The sequence below is a fragment of the Pongo abelii genome, chromosome 4 (genome assembly GCF_028885655.2).
Source record: "Pongo abelii isolate AG06213 chromosome 4, NHGRI_mPonAbe1-v2.0_pri, whole genome shotgun sequence".
Lineage (NCBI taxonomy): Eukaryota > Metazoa > Chordata > Mammalia > Primates > Hominidae > Pongo > Pongo abelii.
Genome location: NC_071989.2, coordinates 163396426 through 163418581, shown reverse-complemented (window position 1 = coordinate 163418581; position 22156 = coordinate 163396426). Strand labels below are relative to the sequence as shown.

Sequence of the window (22156 nt, the reverse complement as noted above, 5' to 3'; positions counted from 1 at the left end):
ATGATTTATTTTCATTTATGACTTCAAATATATCATTCCGTTGTCTTCTGGCTTTCATTATTTCTGTGGAGACACTATCCGTTTTATTATTGCTCCCTTCAAAAATTTCCCCTTATCTTTTACTATCAGCAGTTATATCATAATAGGCCCCAGTTATGTAGTTCTGTTTTATTTATTTATTCTGCTTAGGGTTTTAAGTGATTCTTAATTATTGACCAACATCAAATATTGCTTCTGGCTTCCTTTCTCTTTGCATTGCATCTCTTCTGTCATCTCTTCTCCCCTCCCCTCCCTCTCTTCCTATGGGACTTCAATTATACAAATGTGGAAATTTTAACCACATTCCATATAAACTATGTATTATATGTGCTGAATACTTTTGATATGGTTGGGCTCTGTTTCCCCACCCACATCTCACCTTGAATTATAATAATCCCCACATGTCAAGGGCACGACCAGGTAGAGGTAAGTGAATCATGGAAGCGGTTTCCCCCATGCTGTTCTTGTGATAACGAGTGAGTCTCACAAGATCTGATGATTTTAAAAGTATCTGGCATTTCCCCTGCTGGTTCTCATTCTCTCTCCTGCTGCCCTGTGCAGAGGTGACTTCTGCCATGATTGCAAGTTTCCTGAGGCCTCCCCAGCCATGTGGATCTGTGAGTCAATTAAATCTCTTTTCTTTATAAATTACCCAGTTTCAGGTCTTTCTTCATAGCAGCATGAGAACAGACTAATACAACTTTCTACTGGCTTTCTGGTTTACTAATTTTTATTTTCAGCTGTGTTAATATGCTGTTATATCCATCTATTGAGTTCTTAATTTTGGATGCTGTATTTGAGGCTTAAATTTTCATTTGATTCTCCATGATAGATTGTGCTTATATGCAGAAATTCTCCATCTTGTCATGTAATTTCTTGACTATATTAATCACATATCTTTTAAAGTCCATGCCTCAAAATGCCAAAATCCGGATTTCCTATGGGCCTATTGCTATTATCTACTTTTTTCTCTTGGTTTTCAGCCATGTGGTTTTGTCTACTGAAATGTCAGGTAAATTTTGATCGAATAGCAGGTATTGTATATGAAAAAATTATAGGAAAATCTGAGGCCCTGGATGGTATTATCTTCCTTCAGAAATATTTTAACTTTTGCTTCTACTAGGCATTTACACCTAAGTACTACAAGGGATTGAATTGATGGGGTGCTGGACTTCAGTTTTGTCAGGGCTGGTCTAATTCTAATTAACCTCTACTCCTAGGGTGTTGCCGTTCGGTAGCTCCAGCTGAAGACTTGAAATGTTGGCCAGGTGCGGTGGCTCACACCTGTAATCCCAGCGCTGTGGAAGGCCAAGGTGGGTGGATCACTTGAGTTCAGGAGTTCGAGACCAGCCTGGGCAACATGGAGATAACCCCTGTCTCTACTAAAAATACAAAAATTAGCTGGTGTGGTGGTGGGAGCCTGTAATCCCAGCTACTCAAGAGGCCAAGGCAGGAGAATCACTTGAACCTGGGAGGCAGAGGTTGCAGTGAGCCGAGATTGTACCGCTGTACTCCAGCCTGGGTGACAGAGCAAGACTTCAACTCAAAAAAAAAAAAGAAGAAGAAGAAGACCTGAAATATTTATTAGGGACACTCCTTCTTGGTAGATTCTGAAATCCAATTTTTATTCTATTCCCCAGCCTCATAACACTACCAGACTCTCTGCTCAGTTTCTTAGCCTTTTCTTGAGAAAGAGCATATGCCTTGTGCAGGAAAGTAGCAAGTAAATATGGGGCTTCTTATCCCTCTGGAATCGTGACCCCTTAGGTCCTTGTTGCTTTGGTAGTTCTCTAATGCCTTCAAATACACAAATGCACACACACATTTATTTTGTTTAGCTTTTTTTTTTCTTCTTTTGAGACAGAGTCTCACTCTGTCACCCAGGCTAGAGTGCAGTGGCATAATCATGGCTCACTGCAGCCTCAACCTTCTGAACTCAAGCAACCCTTCTACCTCAGCCTCCCAAGTAGCTGGGACTACAGATGCATGCCATCACACCTTTTTTTTTTTTTTTTTTTTTTTGAGACAGAGTCCCGCTCCGTCACCCAGGCTGGAGTGCAGGGGCACGATTTCGGCTTACTGCAACCTCCGCCTTCTAGGTTCAAGCAATTCTCTGCCTCAGCCTCCCGGGTAGCTGGGATTACAGGCGCCTGCCATCAAGCCAGGCTAATTTTTGTATTTTTAGTAGAGACGGGGTTTTACCATCTTGGCTAGGCTTGTCTTAAACTCCTGACCTCATGATCCACCCACCTCAGCCTCCCAAAGTGCTGGAATTACAGGTGTGAGCCACCGCATCCAGCCCACACCTGGCTAATCTTAAAATTTTTTTGTAGAGACAAGGTCTCACTATATTGCCCAGGCTGGCCTCAGCCTCCAAAGTATTGGGATTACAGGTGTGAGCCACCAGGCCTGGCTGTTTAGCTCTTTTAATAATTCCCAGTGGTGGCCAGGCAAGATGGCTTATGCCTGTAATCCCAGCCTTTGGGAGGCCAAGGTGGGCAGATCACTTGAGCTCAGGAGTTTGAGACCAGCTTGGGCAACATGACGAAACCCCATCTATACACAAAATGCAAAAATTAGCTGGGTATGGTGGCATGCACCTGTAGTCTCAGCTACTTGGGAGGCTGAGGTGGGAGCATCACCTGAGCCTGGGGAGCTCAAGGCTACAGTGAGCTATGATTGTGCCACTGCACTCCAGCCTGGGTGAGAGAGTGAGACCTTGACCTAAAAAAAAAAAAAAAATTCCCAGTGAAGTTGGGGAACAGTTTTCTAGTCCATAATTACTGGAAATGGAAAGCCTTTGTTTACCTAACATTTATCTTGCATTTTTCCATGGGCAGGATTATGCTTTATTTTTCTCTGTAGTGCCAGGGCCTCCTCCTTGCTTTAAGTTCTCAATAGACACCATTTAAACAAATGGATAACAGCTTGTAAATTGTTTTCACTTTTATAATCCAATGTTCTAGGCAGGGAAGGAATTACTTCTGTAGTCCTAGATATTGGACCCAGAGAAGACTTGCCTAAAAGTCCCTTGACTAAGGTCCACTGAAAAGTCAGCAGTCTAGCTGAGTCAGAGTTTTAGATTCCTCCTCCAGTAAAGAACAGATGATAATAACAGGAGCTACTCAAGATAGGGCTGCTGTAAAAATTCAATGAGGCAATGTGAATAAAGTGCTTGGCAGAGTAACTGGATCTGTAAATAGGAGTTATGGTTTAAGGAAGGATTAGTATAGTAAACAAGGTGCCTTATTCCAGCTTTCTTTCTACCAGTTTTAGGGTATCACAACAACCAGTGAAATCTCACCACCTTTCCCGTTTTGAGGGCTGGAGACTCCACTCCTGGAAGATCATGGTTGCCTCTGGCAGGATTCAAAATACTCACTACAGTTCTGAGAATGATCTTATACCCATGAAGACAGGGCTGGAGGATAGCCCTCACTGCTTTGGGGTCCTCTGGACCCTACTGCACCCTGCTGAAGGCCTCCCTAAAGCCTGGCAATCCAGAGTAGAGGGAGAATCAGTAGCCGTCATGCCAGGGGAGTGGGGCTGAAGGGCCCCATCTTTCTCCCCACTTGTCCAGAAACAAGTCCATATGGCAGAGTAATTAAGAGCACAGAATCCAAATAAAGACAGACTTGGGTTTCAATTCTAGCACACTACTTCCTGGTTGTGGGCTCTTGGCTAAGTCTCTTAATTTCCCTGACTTAGTTGCCTCATCTGTATAATGGAGTTGATAACAGCACCTACTTTTATAGAACTGTTTGAAAGATTAAATGAGACACAATAAATGGTACCTTTTATTTGTTCTCATTATTTTCCCCCCTAGAATATATGTCAGAAGGAAGTGGTACAGCCAGAACTAGAACCTGTATCTTCAAACTCTCCCTTTCTCCACCTTTGCCTACACCACCCCTAAAATAACTAATGTTTTAGGGTTTACACAGTGCTTCCCAACTTTCCCCATCCCAGTCTATGGTAATACTTGGATACCTGTGGGGCTAAACTTATGAGGAAGCTGTTTGAGGCCTGAAGGTGACTATCCCAGCAGGACCGTGGGCTCTGGCTGCCCCAGTCTCCACCTGGCTACTTATGGCCCAAGGGTTCTATATCTCAGCACACTTGTAACCCATCACTGTTCCCCAGCTGAAAACCTTAGGGTTAAGGCATTGACAACCCCTGTTAGAGCTGGCACTTGCAATGCCCAGCAGTGACACATTAACCCATTGTTGGTAAATCAGTCCTGGACCAGTTACTCAGACTCCTGGTGAGAGTCCAGAGGCCAGAGCCCAGAACATGAAAATTGGGAAGAAAATCAGATGTTGGCTTTCGTTCAGGCTCTACCTCAACTCACTGTATGACCTTGGCCAAGTCACTTCCCTTCTCTGGACTTTACTTTTTGTGTGAAGCACAGAAGAGTTAAAACCTAGGAAAGAGGCTGGGTGTGCTGGCTCACGCCCGCCCGTAATCCCAGCACTCTGGGAGGCCAAGGTGGGTGGATCACCTGAGGTCAGGAGTTTGAGACCAGGCTGGTCAACATGATAAAACCCCGTCCCTACTAAAAATACAAAAATTAGCCGGGCATGGTGGTACGCACCTGTAGTTCCAGCTACTCAGGAGACTGAGGCAGGAGAATCGCTTGAACCTGGGAGGCAGAGGTTGCAGTGAGCTGAGATCGCACCACTGCACTCCAGCCTGGGTGATAGAGTGAGACTCCATCTCAAAAAAAAAAAAAAAAAAAACCTAGGAAACATGCATGAGGTCCCTTTCACCTCTAACATTCTAAGAATCAGGGATTCTATGAATTCTCCACTGCTTGGCTATATCCTGTTCCTGGTGATCTAGTTCCTGTAAGTATAGAAATGGTAGACTCTTCCTGACTGTGCAAGTGACCTCTCCATGTGCTACTGGCTGGTCTCTGAAAATAACCCCTGTCTGGCCTAGAATGAGGGCAGAGTCACACCTGTTCTCTAACCTATCAACAGAACTCCTGAGTCCTACGTGTGTTCAGCTTCCTCCTGCCCACCCACCAGCCTGGGAGAGCAATATTCCCAAGCTCCTGAATCTCCTCTTCTCATAGCTCCCTGGCATTGCACTATTGTCTGGGTAATGAAGAAGGCAGGGAGGGAAGACAGCAAAAGGAGTCTAGCAGCCTCCCTGCAGGAGGAGGTAGGGATGCTGGAAAAAGGGAGAGGGCAGGGAGGCTGAAGGCAGATCATGCCGAGTCTGGGTTGCCATATTCTGCAGGGGCTAGACTTGGCCTTGCACACAGTGAGGGGTCACTAAGGGCTTTACAGTAGAAGAAAGACGTGGTCAGAATGTGTTTTGGCTCCATGGAAGGCAGCCTGAGGCACAGAGAGAAACTGGGGGCTGTTAGAGAAATGAAGGCCAAAGATAATGCCATAGCAGGGGAGACAGTAAAGAGGAGATATTTAGGAGGTAAGGCGGTAGACTGAGTGACTGGACGTTCAAACATACATCTGACCGTGTCATTGTGCTGGGTGACTGGGATGATACTGTCATAGGATACAGGGAATATCTGGTTTGTCAGTATGGAGAGAAAGGACTCCGGAGCATGGAGAAAAGGGTGCTGCGCCGTGGAGACAAATACATTACAATCCCTTTAACCGCAGCCGTATGTTCCTTATAGCCTTCTCTGGATTGGTTCTCTCAGCACTTGTGCATTATCATCTCTGTCTTGCAAATGAGAAACTTGAGATGAGAAACTTTGCAAATGAGAAACTTTAGCCGCAGAATTAGGATGCTGAATTCCAGTTTCCTGACTCCTGGCCCAGCACTCAGCCACACAAGGTGCTTCCCTGCAGTGGCTCGCAGGAAGAGGTACAGGGAAGTTCACCTGTGCCCAGCTGCTTCCCAGCTCCTTTCCCTGGCCTCCCCTACACCCCCAAACCTGCCACCAAATGGTAACGGTAACGTAGGACCCCTTCACTTCTTTCAGTCTCGGCTTTCCTTTATGTCATATGAACCTGTGGGTGGGGCCAACTGAACGTTTTCAACATTCAAACAAACAGAGGAACCCCACACACACTTTTTTTTTTTTTTTTTTTGAGACAGAGTCTCGCTCTGTCGCTCAGGCTGGAGTGTAATGGTGCCATCATAGTTCGCTGCAACCTTGACCTCCTAGGCTCAAGGGATCTTCCCACCTCAGCCTCCGGAGTAGCTGGGACTATAGATACGTGCACCACCATGCTGGACTAATCTACAAAATACATATTTTTAGAGACGAGGTCGCACTATGTTGCCCAGGCAAGTCTCCAACCCCTGGGCTCTAGTGGTCCTCCCATCTCAGCTTCCCAAAGAGCTGGGATTACACGTGTGAACCACCGTGCCCATCACCCCCCTCCTTTTTTTTTCTTTAAGACAATGGAATCATATGAATCACTGAAATGAACTCAAATAGAAAAGAACCTGCTCAAGCTGAAGCAGAGATTATGGATGCAGATTCAGAGGCTATCTGATTGGATGGTTTTCCTGCTTGCTACCTCAACTTATCCACTGTTTGACAGCTTCCTTGACACTTCCAGAATCTCCAGGGTTCCATAGCCCAGCTTGCAAACCACTGGCCTAGCAGACTCCTGCATGAACCTCCCAAAACAGAGGTTCTCAGCCTGGGTCCACAAATAGAATTCAGGGTATCTCTGAACTTGGAAGGAAAGAATTTTTTTTTCTTCTCTTTTCTTTTTTCCCAAGACATGGTCTCTCTCTGTTGCCCAGGCTGGAGTGCAGTGGCATGATCTCAGCTCACTGCAGCCTCAACCTCCTGGGCTCAAGTGATTCTCCCACCTCAGCTTCCTGAGCAGCTGGAACTGCAGACATGTGCCACCACACCTGGCTAATTTTTAAATTTTTAGAGATAGAGTTTCCCTATGTTGCTCATGCTTGCCTCAAACTCTTAGGCTCAAGTGATCCTCCTACCTCAGCCTCCCAATTTGGAATTACAGGTGTGAGCCACTACACCTAGCCTCTGTTTTTCAGTTATGAACCATTACAAACCACTGTCTTTATTTTCCCTAACCTGTAACTCAAGTCAGCATTTTGTTTAGTTATAAATGTAGGCAATGACCCACAGTAGTATTGGCAGTTCCTGTGACTGTGCCACCAAAAGAAATCACAGATATTTTAATATCACATTATAGTTGTTGCAGATCTTTCAAAAATACCATTTACGGTTAGTACTAATTTTTTTTTTTTTTTTTTTCCGAGACAGAGTCTCTCTGTGTTGCCCAGGCTGGAGTGCAGTGGTGCGATCTCAGCTCACTGCAACCTCTGCCTTTCGGGTTCAAACAATTCTCCTGTCTCAGCCTCCCAAGTAGCTGGGACTACAGGCACACGCCACCACGCCCGGCTTATTTTTTGTATTTTAGTAGAGACGGGGTTGCCCAGGATGGTCGCAAACTTCTGAGCTCAGGCAATCCATCCGCCTCAGCCTCCCAAAGTGCTGGGATTATAGGCATGAGCCACCACACCCAGCCAGTATTATTTTTAAATTACCATAGTTATATATATATATATATTTTATATATATATTAGTTATATATATATTAGATATATGTTATACATATATTAGATATATATAAGTTATATATATATTAGATATATATGTTATATATATTAGATATATATATTAGTTATATATATGTTATATATATTAGTTATATATATGTTATATATAGATATATATTAGTTATATATATATTAGTTACATATATTAGTTATATACATATTAGTTATATATAGTTATATATGTTATATATATTAGTTATATATATATAAGTTTTATATATATATATGTATTATATATTTTGTTTTTTGAGACAGAGTCTCGCTTTGTCACCCAGGCTGGAGTGCAGTGGCACAATTTCGGCTCACTGTAACCTCTGCCTCCTGGGCTCAAGTGATTCTCGTGCCTCAGGCTCCTGTGTAGCTGGGATTACAGGCATGTGCCACCATATCTGGCTAATTTTTATATTTTTAGTAGAGATGGGGTTTCACCATGTTGGCCAGGCTGGTCTCAAACTCCTGGCCTCATGTGATCCACCTGCCTCGGCCTCCCAAAGTGCTGGAATTACAGGCGTGAGCCACCACGCCCGGCTACAATAGTTATATCTGCCACTAGACTTCATTTTTAATGTACTAATAAAGAATCACATATTACTATAGCAATTTCTTTCATTTTGATAGTTGTATTTCATGATGATTGGTTTCCTTTGTCATCCTATGTATTTTATGTATTTAAAAATACCCTGAGAAGGAGCCCATAGGTTTCACAGATTGTCAAGGGATCCATGACATCAATAAGGTTAAAAACCCTTGTCCTAAGACTTCTCTTCCAGAAGAGAGGGAGCTGGGAGCTTGCTGAAGGCTGCCAAAGAGGGTATGTAGGGCCTAGGATCCCCAGAGGCCCCTCTGCTTCGATGTGCACTCTCTGAGCCTGAGGAAAATGAGACAGGAAACTGGGACAGGAGGAAAGGGACTCTGAGAAGTGGAGCAGAGGCCAATAGGCCAGGCTGGCAGGGCTCAGGCTAGGGGCACCGAACTGAATTTCTTAGCCCCTACCCCAGCCAGGCTTCCCAGGACTCCTAAGTCCTAATCTTGCTTCAGTCATTTCCCTTCCCAGCCTCAGTTTTCTTCTCTGAGCTAATACAGTGGGAGCAATCATGGCTTCAAGGTCAGAGAGACCCTGCTTCTGGATCTACTTCTGCCTTGCCTTGGCACATGACTTTGGGCAAGTCATCACCCCTTCCCACACCAGCTTTCATATCTGTGTAAGAAGGAGATTGGCTGGCTCAAGAATAGCAAATTTCTAATATAGATACTGCCATTCCCCCTTGCCATGCCCACAACAGACATTGTTGAGAGATCTCAGAGTCTGATCATTCCATGCCCATAGGTAGCTTCCAAGCCTTTTCAACGCTCTACTTGTTGACTGGAATTGGCAAACGAAGTGGAGCCTATTTGCTGTTACTGTACTAGATGATCTAGCTGGGCACAGTGGCCTATGCCTCTGGTCCCAGCTACCTCGGAGGCTTAGGCAAGAGGATCACTTGAGTCCAAGAGTTCTGGGGTATAGTGCAATATGCTAATCAGGTGTCTGTACTAAGTTTGGCATCAATGTGGTGACCTCCCTGGAGTGGGGGGCCACTAGGTTGCCTAAGGAGGGGTGAACTGGCCCAGGTTGGAAATGGAGCAGGTCAAAACTCCAGTGCTCCTGTGCTGATCAGTAGTGGAATCATGCCTGTGAATCGCCACTGCACTCCAGCCTGGGCAAAATAACAAGACCCCATCTCAAACAAATCAATGAACAAAAAAGAAAAGAGAGAAAGACAAAAGAATAGATGATAAGGCACCATCCACATTTCCATCTCTGATATTCTATGGCTTTAAAGATGTGATCTCAAAAACCCAAGTAAGATACTAGTTAGATGCAGAGACCTGTAAAGGCAGCTATTTCTGCTGGTGAGGTGGCTCATGCCTGTAATCCCAGCAACTCAGGAGGCTGAGGCAAGAGGTTCATTTGACAAGAGGAATTTAAGACCAGCCTGGCCAACAAATTGAGACCCTGTTTCTACCAAAAAAAAAAATTTTTTAAGTTAGCTGGGCATGGTGGCCTACACCTGTAGTCCCAGCTACTAGGACTCAGGTGGGAGGATTCCTTGAGCCCAGGATTTTGAGACTGTAGTGAGCTAAGAAGGTGCCACTGCACTGCAGCCTGGGTGACAGAGTGAAACACTGACTCTTAAAAAGAAAAAAGAAAACGAAAGGCTATTTCTAACCCATAGGGGTATGTGTGTGTGCGTGTGTGTGTGTGTCAGAGAAAGAGAGAACATTCTCATCTGGGCTACATATTTTCTCTCATGTAGCAAAAATGGGGTCAGAATAGGACACCCAGATGCTGAAATCTCAGTAGAGCTCCTCAGGGTTCAATTAGGCCTCCTGGAACACATGAGCGGAGGCACGCGGAAGTCAGACTTTTTATCAAAGTATTGGGAATTGGCATCCTACCAGTACTGATATCACCAGGCCTTACCTGTCCCTGAATGTCCTGTGTCACAAAGAATAGCAGTGAAGTGATGGTGACAGAGAGTGAATAACACCAGTCACTTCTGGTATAATTTACATGGACTCAGATTAGCTAGGTAGCCAAGATGTGTTGGAGACTTGTGGTTTCTTGCAAAGCAATGCAGAAAGCCACTTAGGAAGTTATTTCAGAGTATGGCTAGCCCAGGTTACAGCAGAAGCCCAGACAGGTGCCGTAACTTACCTAATGTCACAGCCGGTTCAAGCCAGCACTAGGACCAGGGCCCAGCTATGTAAGTAAGGAGTAGAGTGCAATGCAGAGGTTGAATAACCACAGGCTTGTGGGGCCAGGCTGGCATCACAAATGAGAAAGTAGGCTGGGTAGACTAGTAGGGAACGGTAGGGACTGTAGCAAACTAGATGTCACAAGCCCTGTTTAAAAGCAGCAGCTCAAGTTGGTTGTTGGCATATGAGAATGTGGACATATAGTGCCAGATCTTTCTTCTGGTTTTTAAAGACATGTTAGACTCTAGATTTTTATATTAAATAGTCTCTCTCTCTCTACTTTTTTTCTTTTTCTTTTTTTGGAGACAGGGTCTCATTCTCTTACCCAGGCTGGAGTATAGCAGCTTGATCTTGGCTCTCTGTAACCTCCACCTCCCTGGCTCAAGGAAATCCTCCTGCCTCAGCTCCTGAGTAGCTGGGACTACAGGTGCACACAACGACGGCCGGCTAATTTTTGAATTTTTTGTAGAGATTGGAGTTCACCGTGTCGCCCAAGTCAGTCTCAAACTCCCGGATTCAAGCAAGTTGCCTGCCTTAGCCCTGCAATGTGCTGGGATTACAGGTGTGAGCTGCTGTGCCTGGCCAAATAATCTCATTTTAAAATGTTGCCATCAGCTGGGTGCAGTGGCTCACACCTGTAATCCCAAAACTTTGGGAGGCTAAGGCAGGTGGATCACTTGAGGTCAAAAGTTCGAGACCAGCCTGGGCAACATGGTGAAACCCCATCTCTACTAAAAACACAAAAATTAGCCAGGTGTGGTGGTGCATGCTTGTAATCCCAGTTACTTGGGAGGCTGAGGCAGGAGGATCGCTTGAACCCTGGAGGTGGAGGTTGCAGTGAGCTGAGATGGCTCCACTGCACTCCAGCCTGGGTGACAGAGTGATACTCTCTGTCCCAAAACAAAATAAAATGTTGGCATCTAACTTTTTAAACAGTAAAAGGCTGGGCACAGTGGCTCATGCCTGTAATCCTAGCACTTTGGGAGGCTGAGGCAGGCAGATCACCTGAGGTCAGGAATTCGAGACCAGCCTGGCCAACATGGCAAAACCCCATCTCTACTAAAAATACAAAAAAATAGCTGGGCATGGTGGCGGGTGCCTGTAATCCCAGCTGCTACAGATGTTGAGGCACAAGAATTGCTTGAACCCGGGAGGCAGAGGGTGCAGTGAGCTGAGATTGCACCATTCCACTCCAACCTGGACAACAGAGCAAGATTCCATCTCAAAAAGAAACAAAAAATAGTAAAACACCACTGTGTAGGCCAAACAAAACACAACCGAGAACTGCAGTCTAGCCTGATTTGTAACTTCTGGTGGAAGGGGTAAGCGCCCCAGGCTCCAGATTTAGACATATAAAGACCTGATTTGGAGTTCTGCCACTGCTTGTCTGAGTAACTTTATTTAAGATTTGTAGCCTCCCTGAGTTTCAATACTCTCACCTGTAAAATGGGAATAGTAAAATGGGCTACTGTGAGGATAAATGAGGTAATGACTTCAAAACATCTAGTAAAATTGTTAGCTCATCATAGGTACGCAATAACTATAGCTACTCCACTAAAGTTCCTAATTGGAGGAACTCCCAATCCCTTCTGCTCCCTAGTCCATCCACTTCAAATCTATTTTTTTCCCCAAGGTTTGGTCACTCAGTGTCCCTGGAACTCTAACTCAGATACCCAAGGCACTCAAAAAATACTCGCACACACCCCGCATTCACCCTTGGGAGGATTTTGAGATGCCAAGGCTAGTTACCAAGGAAAATGTTTAGGAGCCTTCCCTGGTGTTCAGCAGCAATGTTTCAGTGTTGGTTAAAAGACAGGCTTGGTCGGGCGCAGTGGCTCACGCCTGTAATCCCAGCACTTTGAGAAGCCAAGGCGGGCAGATCATCTGAGGTTGGGAGTTCAAGACCAGCCTGACCTACTAAAAATACAAAATGAGCTGAGCGTGGTGGCACATGCCTGTAATCCCAGCTACTCAGGAGGCTGAGGCAGGAGAATCGCTTGAACCCGGGAGGCGGAGGTTGCGGTGAGCCGAGATCAAGCCATTGCACTCCAGCCTGGGCAACGAGTGAAACGGTCTCAAAAAAAAAAGAGAGAGGCTTGCTCCAGAGCAGGGGACTGGCTAACATGACCCTTCAGGGGCCTTAAAATCTTCAACTTTAATTTCTTCTTTTTTTTTGAGACAGAGTCTCGCTCTGTCGCCCAGGCTGGAGTGCAGTGTCATGATCTCGGCTCACTGCAACCTCTGCCTCCTGGGTTCAAGGATTCTTCTGCCTCAGCCTCCTGAGTAGCTGGGATTACAGGTGCCCACCACTACGCCCAGCTAATTTTTTTGTATTTTTAGTAGAGACAGAGTTTCACCATGTTGGCCAAGCTGGTCTCAAACTCCTGACCTCATGATTCGCCTGCCTCAGCCTCCCAAAGTGCTAGGATTACAGGCGTGAGCCACCGCGCCCGGCTTCATTTTTAATTTCATGAGCTCCTGTGCACATGCACACATGCATATACACGCACAACGCTCACACACATTGTTGCTCAAATACCTGCCTGAGTTCCCTATTCCTAGAAACTGGTTTGGCTTTCACTTTCACTCCACTCCTTCTACCATAGGCTCTACCCGGAGGGAGGGTGCTGCCACAACCCTTGAAACCAACATTCTCTAAGATTTATTTACTCAGAAGGGAGCTGCAGGAAAGGAGAGAACAGGGTGGCTGAAGCTCAAATGACTGCACAGAAGGGGCTTTGAAAAGAAAAGTGATGACCCAGGGTCATCAGTAGGTCTTACAGTATATATTTGAGCCCAAGATCCTCTACTCCAAAAGGCCTGTTCTAACCACTGTATTATCCTGCTGCTTCCAATGGGGCCACATTCCAGGACTGGGTTCCCATCCCAGGAGTCGTTAGAAAATACCATGACTCAGTGAGCTATTTCCCCTTTCTTTTTGTTTATATGATTCTGCATTTCAAAAAGTCCCAGTAAATGGTATTTTTTTAAAAGTAAAAGGATTTAAACAAGCAGCCACAATTCCATCATAATCAGTAATTCTTTTATCATATTAATTATTATCACACAATGACTGGAGAAAATAATTACTACAGAGGCCACATTTTACAAAACATTCATTACCTTACGTCATCAATCCCAAAATGTATCTTTAAATCTGAATTTATCTTAAAATCTGTGGAATCTAAGCTTCCATGGAACAGACTTTATTTGGTCATAAGAACAATCCTGGTAGGCAAGCATTGCCCAGATTACAATCCCCATTTTGCAGCTGGGAAAACTGAGTTCAAAGAGGCAAACAATTTGCCTGAGGTCACAGAGCTAGTCAGTGCAGAACCAGAACTGCAGGCCTATCTCCTGATTTTCAGCACAAGCGGTATCTACCATATATTCCTGGCCTCCGGGCCCTGTGTTTATACCTACCTGTTCCCATCACCCTCCTGGCCACACCCTAACAGAGGGCTGAGGGAGACCTCAGCTCCCCCGACCAGGCTTCCCTAGCCTCAGCCAGCTAGAGATGGGGTAAACTCACTGTGGGGACTCCTGGGAGCAGTCTCTCCACATAGGAAGTTTTAAGTCCAAAGTTTTCACTGTCAAGAATGAACCCTGTGTGTGAGGCAGCACTGCAGAGACCAAAGCTCAGCTTGGGCTTGAAGGCAGGATTTTGCTGGTGTCCTTATAAACCCCATGCAAACTAGATCTAGGAGTTCCCCACCTGGGGACCCCATTCCCTGGAAATTACTCACAAATGCTCTATTTCTCATATTTCAAAAGGTCAAATGAAAATCAAGTATCAACTCTAGATAAAATCTCACAGACAGAATAAAATACTACACTGCTTTTGGCTAAACCTGCATCAGTTTAGTGGTTTGTTTCTGCTAACCAAAAAACACTGATTGGCTATTATAGGGCCACAATTAACATAGAAGGGGAAAACCAATTAACGAATTATGTAACTGGTGCAGCTTGACAGACTTAAATCTTTCAGAACAAGGGGTGTGACAAGGGAAAACAATAAAAGAGGAAAGCTGAGAGTAGAATTTGAGCTCCTCATTTTCCCAGATGGGGAATGTGAGGTTCAGAGAGCTGGAGTGACTCGCTCAGGGTCACACAGCAGGGCTGGAACCAGCACCCAAGGTTTCTGCCCCTAGGGAGAAAGATCTTCCCACCACACCCCGCTGTCCTGAGGTTCAAGAAACGCAGAGTGCTAGGACTCACCAGGGTTCCTGAAGGGGGCCAGGACAGGGAATGGCAATGGCTTCTCCCTGTCACCTGTGGGCTCCTTCCTCGGGGCAGCTGCCAAGGCCACGCTGTTTTTCCTCCCTGGGAGTCTGCCAGGGCAGCTAGGTGTGGGAGCCTTTTGGAAATCCAGCTCTGGGTGAGGGAAAGGAGGCCTCTTTGACAAAAGCACCCTCCAAAGCATGGAGTGACCAGGGCCTGGGGTCACTATGTGGCCCTGGACGGTTTAGGTACATCCAGATCGCACAGCTGCCTCCTGGCTCTGGCCCAGGAGGTCTCCAGGTTGCCAGGCTAGTTTTCCTGCCAGATGCTGGGTGCCTTTAAGAGAGAGATGGCAGCTCATTGGCTGAGCAAGGCTCCCCCACCTCTTTACCTTAGCGGGGAGCACAGCTAGGCTAGAGGCAGAGAGACAGGTGAGTAAACAAATGGTGGCAACCTGCTGAGTCTCCCCTCCTCCACAGCCCTAGTCCTGGGCTTCCTTCCTCACCTCCACTCTCCACCCTGGAAAACAAGCTGGGGCTAAAAGAAGAGCAAAACACTCTGCAAAGTGCTTAGTGCGGTTCAGACTACATGATCTCACAGTGACCCTGGGGCAGAGTTATTAGTACATCTTCTCTTTTCGGTGGAACAACTGAGTCCTTGGAGGGGTGAAGTGGCTTGTCCAGTTCACACAGCCCTTGCAAGGAAGGTTGACAGAGAGGGATGGTGTGAGGATCCAAACCCGAGTCTCCTGCTTTTGACTTCCCATACGGTGCTGCTGGACCACACCACCTTCCTGTTTGCAAAGCCTTTGGCAAGTCACTCACTGCCTCAGTTTCCACATCTGTAGCATGGTATAGTCATGCTAGTGATCCTCTACTCACTATAATGAGTGTATAACCTTGGGCTTAAAGCTGAAAGAGACTTTAGAGATTATCTAGCTCATTCAGTCATTTATCAGGCATTCATTATTCAAAAGGCATTATTATTCAGCAGCTATTAAGCGTCAGGCTCTGTTTTAGTTCCTAGGGACATATCAATAAACAAGAAAGTCAAGAACCTTACTTTTATTGAGTTTACATTCTGGAGAGAGGGGATCTAGATATAAACAAGCCAATTAGATAGGTAATAGTTCCACAAAAATGAAATAGGTTGATATGATAAAGTAATGGGGGATGGATATTTTCAATGATGTGGTCAGGAGGCCCTCCCTAGGGAGGTGATATTAAAGCTGAGACATGAATGATGACAAGGAACCAGGCATTGGAAGAGCTGGAGCAAGAGTGTTCAATGCACAGAGAATCAACCGCAAGTGTAAGGTCCCCGAAGCAGGTACGTTTGGAGAACAGAAAGAAAGCTGCTGTCACTACAATATAGTCCAATCCCTGTACCCCCTCTTAATATATAAGGAATTTTATCTATTCCTTATCTATTCCTGGAAGGTAATTCAGGAATTCAGAAAGATGATTCAACTTGCCCAAGATTCCCTCTTGTAAATTCCTCCTTCCTTTCTTTATCCTCATGTAGAAGACAAGGAAACTGAAGCTTTGGGCTGACCAGCATACTTGGGTTACCAACACAACAATCATTCCGGTAGCCTACACTGCTATAATCTCATGCTTCTTCCACTCTGTAGACATATGTAAACTCCCAGACAGCAGGAACTATGATTTTAAGAGTGTACCACACTACCGGGTGCGGTGGCTCACGCCTATAATCCCAACACTTTGGGAGGCTGAGGTGGGTGGATCACGAGGTCAGGAGTTCGAGAAGAGCCTTACCAACATAGTGAAACCCTGTCTCTACTAAAAATACAAAAATAAGCCAGGTGTGGTGGCACATGCCTGTAATCCCAGCTACTCAGGAGGCTGAGGCAGGAGAATCGCTTGAACCCGGGAGGTGGAGGTTGCAGTGAGCCAAGATCACACCACTGCACTCCAACCCAGGCGACAGAGTGAGACTCCATCTTAAAAAAAAAAAAAAAAAAAAGTGTACCACACTGAAGAACAAAATCCTGACTGACACTGACAGAATATGTAGTAGTCTTCAAAATTCCGGCAGTAATGCAAACGGCCACACCGTCACATGGGGTCAGCACAGACCCTTCCTGTGGAGTTCCTTTCCACTTTCATTTTCAGAATTTTTTACTCTGATTTTTAAAAAGGGCTGCCTGTTTTCAGTCTCATATTGTTAGTAGTAGCTTTGGTATTATTCTGAGACTGTTGGATATATAGCATGGCATAAAGCGAGTGAGTTTGTTGGTGTTGCTGAGAACCAGGACTTTTGGTGTGGGAGAAAAATACAAACGAAAGACGAAAGGGGTTAAGTAAAAAATGCATAATCCTGTGTTTGTATTAGAGGTTTCAGTATGATTTTTTTTTTTTTTTTTTTTTGAGATGGAGTCTCACTCTGTTGCCCAGGCTGGAGTGCAGTGCCGCGATCTCGGCTCACTGCAACCTCCACCTCCTGGGTTCAAGCGATTCTCCTGCCTCAGCCTCCTGAGTAGCTGGGATTATAGGTGTGCGCCACCATGCCTGGCTAATTTTTTGAATTTTTAGTAGAGACAGGGTTTCACCATGTTGGTCAGGGTCTCGAACTCCTGACCTCATGATCTGCCCACATCAGCCTCCCAAAGTGCTGGGATTACAGGTGTGAGCCACTGTGTCTGGCCTAAATTTTTTTTTTAAGAGATAGGGTCTCACTATATTGACCAAGCTGGTTTTCAACTCCTGGGCTTAATCAATCCTCCCACCTCGGCCTTCCAAAGTACTGGGATTACAGGCATGAGCCGCTGTGCCTGGCCTCTCAGTATGAATTTTTTATTTAGCTGATCTGAAAACAAACTAAGTGAATTCCCTAGCTCTGTTTACTGTTTTCAGGCCTAGAAACAATGACCAATCCTTTAGTGCTGAGGTCCCCAACTCCCAGGCCATGGACTAGTACCAGTTCGTGGCCTGTTAGGAACTGGGCCCCACAGCAGGAGGTGAGCGGCAGGCAGCCAGCGAAGCCTTGTCTGTATTTACAGCAGCTCCCCATCACTTGCATTACCCCCTGAGCTCCACCTCCTGTCAGATCAACGGCAGCATTAGATTCTCATAGGAGCCTGAACCCTATTGCGAACTGCATATGGCAGGGATCTAGGTTGTGCACTCCTTATGAGAACCTAATGCCTGATGATCTGGGGTAGAATTGAGGTGATGATGCTAGCACTGGGGAGCGGCTGCAAATACAGATTAACATTAGCAGAGAGGTGTGATTGCACAGAGACCATAATAAATCAGTTGCTTGCAGACTCATATCAAAACCCTATCAGTGAGTAGCAAGTGACAATTAAGCTGTATCTGGTGACAGGCTTTAGGTCAGCATCTGACACTTATTTTAGTCCATGCGTGGCCAACTCATTATTTTATTTACTGCTTCCATCTGCGCCTCTTTCCCACATTGCACACTCGCCTTGGTCACAGTTTTGGTGAGCCCACAAGCTAACCCTAGCCAAAATGAGTAAAAAAAAAAAAAAAACAAAAAAAACTCACTGGAGAGCTTCTTTGAAAAGCCAGAAAGACCCAGTGATGACAGAGCAGAAGACTCAGACTGCCACAAAAAGAAAGCTGCACTTAAAAGAAAATACCAAGAGTCCTACTTAAATTATGGGTTCATTGCAACACGTGATTCACATTCTCCAAGCCTGCTTTGTATAATATGTGGCGACTGGCTATCCAATGAAGCCATGAAACCTTCAAAACTGCTTCACCACATGGAGGCCAAGCACCCTGCATCAAAAGACAAGCTTTTGGAGTTTTCAAAAGAAAAGAATGTGAACACGAAGAACAGAAGCAATTATTGAAGGCCACCACTTCATCAAATGTGTCTGCACTGAGAGCATCATTCTTAGTGGCTAACTGCATTGCTAAAGCTAAGAAGCCTTTACTATTGGTGAAGAGTTGATCCTGCCTGCTGCTAAGGACATTTGTCATGAACTTTTGGGGGAGGCTGCAGTTCAAAAGGTGGCACGTGTTCCTCTTTTGGCTAGCACCACAACTGGACAAATTGATGAACTGGCAGAGGATATTGAGACACAATTGTTAGAGAGGATTAATGAGTCACCGTGGTACGCAATCCAGGTTGACAAGTCTACCAATGTTGACAACAAGGCAACAATGCTTGTTTTATCCATGGAGAAATGCTGAAATGTCACCTGAAGTTAACAACATTTTAGGCCAGGCACAGTGGTTCACACCTGTAATCCCAGCACTTTGGGAGGCTGAGGTGGGTGGATCTCCGGAGGTTGGGAGTTCAAGACCAGCGTGGCCAACATGGGGAAACCCCGTCTCTATTAAAAATACAAAATTAGCTGGGTGTGGTGGTGCATGCCTATAATCCCAGCTACTCAGGAGGCTGAGGCAGGAGAATCGCTTGAACCCAGAAGGTGGAGGTTGTGGTGAGCTGAGACCACCATTGCACTCCAGCTTGGGCAACAAGAACGAAACTCTGTCTCAAAACAACAACAAAAAACATTTTGCAGAACGTAATTAAAATGATCAGCCACATTATAGTACATGCCCTTAACTCACATCTGTTTGTGCAGCTCTGTGAGGAAACAGACACAGAGCACACATGTCTTCTCTTATACACAGATGTGAAATGGCTTTCTAAAGGTAGATCACTGGCCAGAGTTTCTGAGTTACAAGAGATTTCTTTCAGAAAAACAGTCACCACTGGCAGCTTATGGCAGTGACACAGAATGGGTTGCAAAACTTGTGTGACATATTCAACCTGCTCAACGAACTCAATCTGTCACTTCAGGGGACAACAACCACTGTGTTCAAGTTGGCAGATAAAGTGGCTGCATTCAAAGCCAAACTGGAATTATGGGGGCGACGAGTGAGCATTGGGATTTCTGACAGGTTTCAAGCATTAGCAGAGATTTTTGAAAGAAAGAGACTGAGCCAATGCCTTCTTTCTCTCAGCTGGTGCATAATCACCTATCTCAGCTTTCAAAAGAGTTTAAGCATTACTTCCCAACCACAAAAGACCCCCGAGCTGGGAAGGAATGGATCCGCGACCCATTTGTGAATAAGCCAAGTGACTTGACGTTGTCCATGCTAGAAGCGGATCAACTGCTTGAGAGGGCAAATGACGGTGGCCTTAAAAGTATGTTTGGGACTTCAAATCTCCATACGTTCTGGATTAAAGTCAAGGCGGAATATCCTGAGACTGCCACGAAAGCACTGAAAAACCTGCTTCCTTCCATTTCCAACAGCATATCCTTGTGAAGCAGGGTTTTCTGCAGTGTCAGCAACCAAAACAAGATTACGGAGTAGACTGGACATAAGCAACCCAATTTGGGTGTCACTATCTCCCATCACCCCCAAATGGGACTGTCTAGTTGCAGAAAATTGAACACATTACAATATAATAATAATAGAAATAAAGCGCACAATAAATGTAATGTGCTTGAATCATCCTGAAACCATCCCCCCCGAACCCGTCTGTGGAAAAATTGTTTTCCACAAAACCGGTCCCTGGTGCCAAAAAGGTTAGGGACTGCTGCTTTAGCAAACAGTGAGCACTTATAGTGCCCAGACTGTGGTCTCTAAATACTACTTTCCACTAAAAGGAACCAAGGTGTCTTTGAAAAAATAAGTAGCCAATTCCAGCTTTGGGGCAGAAAATGTACAATATGTACTTAGACTATTTTCTAGTGTCACAAATCAATGAAGATAGAGTTGTGTCAAAGAGACTCCCATTGGTTACAGTCAGGACTCCTTGAGCATCAGTAAAGAAAATAACTGCAAGGGGTTGAAAAATATCAAACGTATTTAAATCCATGAGTTCTTGATGATATTTTATTTATTTTACATTAAAAAATTTTTTTTTTAGAGATAGGGTCTGGCTGTATTGCCAAGGCTGTTCTCAAACTCCTGGCCTCCCACCTCAGCCTCCCAAAGTGCTGGGATTGCAGGCTCGAGTCACTGCTCCCAGGCCTTACAACTTTTGAGAGCAATTTGGGAATACTCCATGATCCAAAAACTCTATGTCTGGATATATACACAAGAGAAACTCTAGCCATTAAGAGACATACAAAAGCATTTTTTTAAGTTGGAAAAACTGAAAACAACCAAAATGAATAAATTATGGTACTTTTGATTTGGGGACCATAAATGTGGGGGGATGGTATGAAATAGAGAGATTTATTTCTTTTTTTCAATGACAAAGTGTCAGAGGCAAGTATTTACTGGGAAAATGCAGGAGCAAAATTTAAAAATTATCTCGTTTGTTGCAGTTATAAAATTGCCTCTTTTTTTGTTTGTTTACCTTATAGACAAGTCCCTACTTATATAAGTTTATTGGCTACTTCTGTTCCTGATTACTTTAGTTTAAGGTTTTTTTTTTTTTTTCTTTCCAACTTTCCAACTTTTATTTTAGGTTCAGGGGATGTGTGTGTGGGTTTGTTATATACATAAATTGTGAGTCACAGGGGTTTGGTGTACAGATTATTTAATCACCCATGTAACAAGCATGGTACAGTATAGGTAGTTTTTCAATCCTCAACCTCCTCCCACCCTCCACTCTCAAGTAAGGCCTCAGTGTCTACCATTTCCTTCTCTGAGGCCCTATGTACTCAAAGTTTAGCTCCCACTTACAAGTGAGAACATGTGGTTATTTGGTTTTCTGTTTCTGCATTAATTTGCTTAGGATAATGACCTCCAGCTCCATCCATGTTGCTGCAAAGGACATGATTTCATTCTTTTTGTATGGCTGTGTAGTATTCCATGGTATATATATACCACATTTTTTTATTATTATTATTATTATTATTATTATTTTGAGACAAAGTCGCACTCTGTCTCCCAGGCTGCAGTGCAGTGGCGCCATCTCGGCTCACTGCAACCTCCACCTCTCAGGTTCAAGTGATTCTCCTGCCTCAGCCTCCTGAGTAGCTGGGATTATAGGTCCCTGCCACCATGCCCAGCTAATTTTTGATTTTTAGTAGAGATAGGGTTTCGCCATGTTGGCCAGGCTGGTCTGGAACTCCTGACCTCAGGTGATCTGCTCACCTCGGCCTCCCAAAGTGCTGGGATTACAGGTGTGAGCCACTGCACCAGGCCATATGTACCACATTTTCTTTATCCAGTCCACCGTTGGTGGGCATCTAGGTTGATTCCACGTCTTTGCTATTGTGAATAGTGCTGTGATGAACATATGAGTGTATATGTCTTTTTGATAAAATGATTTATTTTGTTTTTGATATATAGTTCTGTTTTAAGTTCTTTAAGAAATCCCCAAACTGCTTTCCACAGTAACTGAATTAATTTACATTCCTACCAACAGTGTATAAGCTTTCCCTTTTCTCTGCAACCTCACTAGCATCTGTTATTTTTTTGCCTTTTTTTTAAAAGACTAGTCAAGTGCAGTAGTGAGAAGGGTGAAAGAGTAGAACAAGGAGTTTGGCCGGGCGCTGTGGCTCATGGCTGTAATCCCAGCACTTTGGGAGGCCAAGGCGGCTGGGTCACCTGAGGTCAGGAGTTCGAGACCAGCCTGACCAACATGGTGAAACCCAGTCTTTATTAAAAAAATA

The 22156-nt window shown here is 44.9% G+C and overlaps 1 protein-coding gene across 4 annotated transcripts in view; it reads right to left on the bottom strand.

Annotated features, from left to right (window-relative positions):
• LARP1 (La ribonucleoprotein 1, translational regulator) overlaps nucleotides 1–22156 on the bottom strand; it is a 134537-nt gene that overhangs the window by 89443 nt on the left and 22938 nt on the right. For 2 of the 4 annotated variants that reach the window (XM_054556124.2, XM_054556125.2), the window contains exon 1: nucleotides 14578–14866. The exons of the other annotated variants lie outside the window; for them this stretch is intronic. In XM_054556124.2, coding sequence (XP_054412099.1) covers nucleotides 14578–14782 — 205 coding nt within the window. In that variant the 5' untranslated portion in view covers nucleotides 14783–14866. Of the gene's footprint in view, nucleotides 1–14577; nucleotides 14867–22156 lie in introns of those variants that run through there. 4 annotated transcript variants of the gene reach the window in all.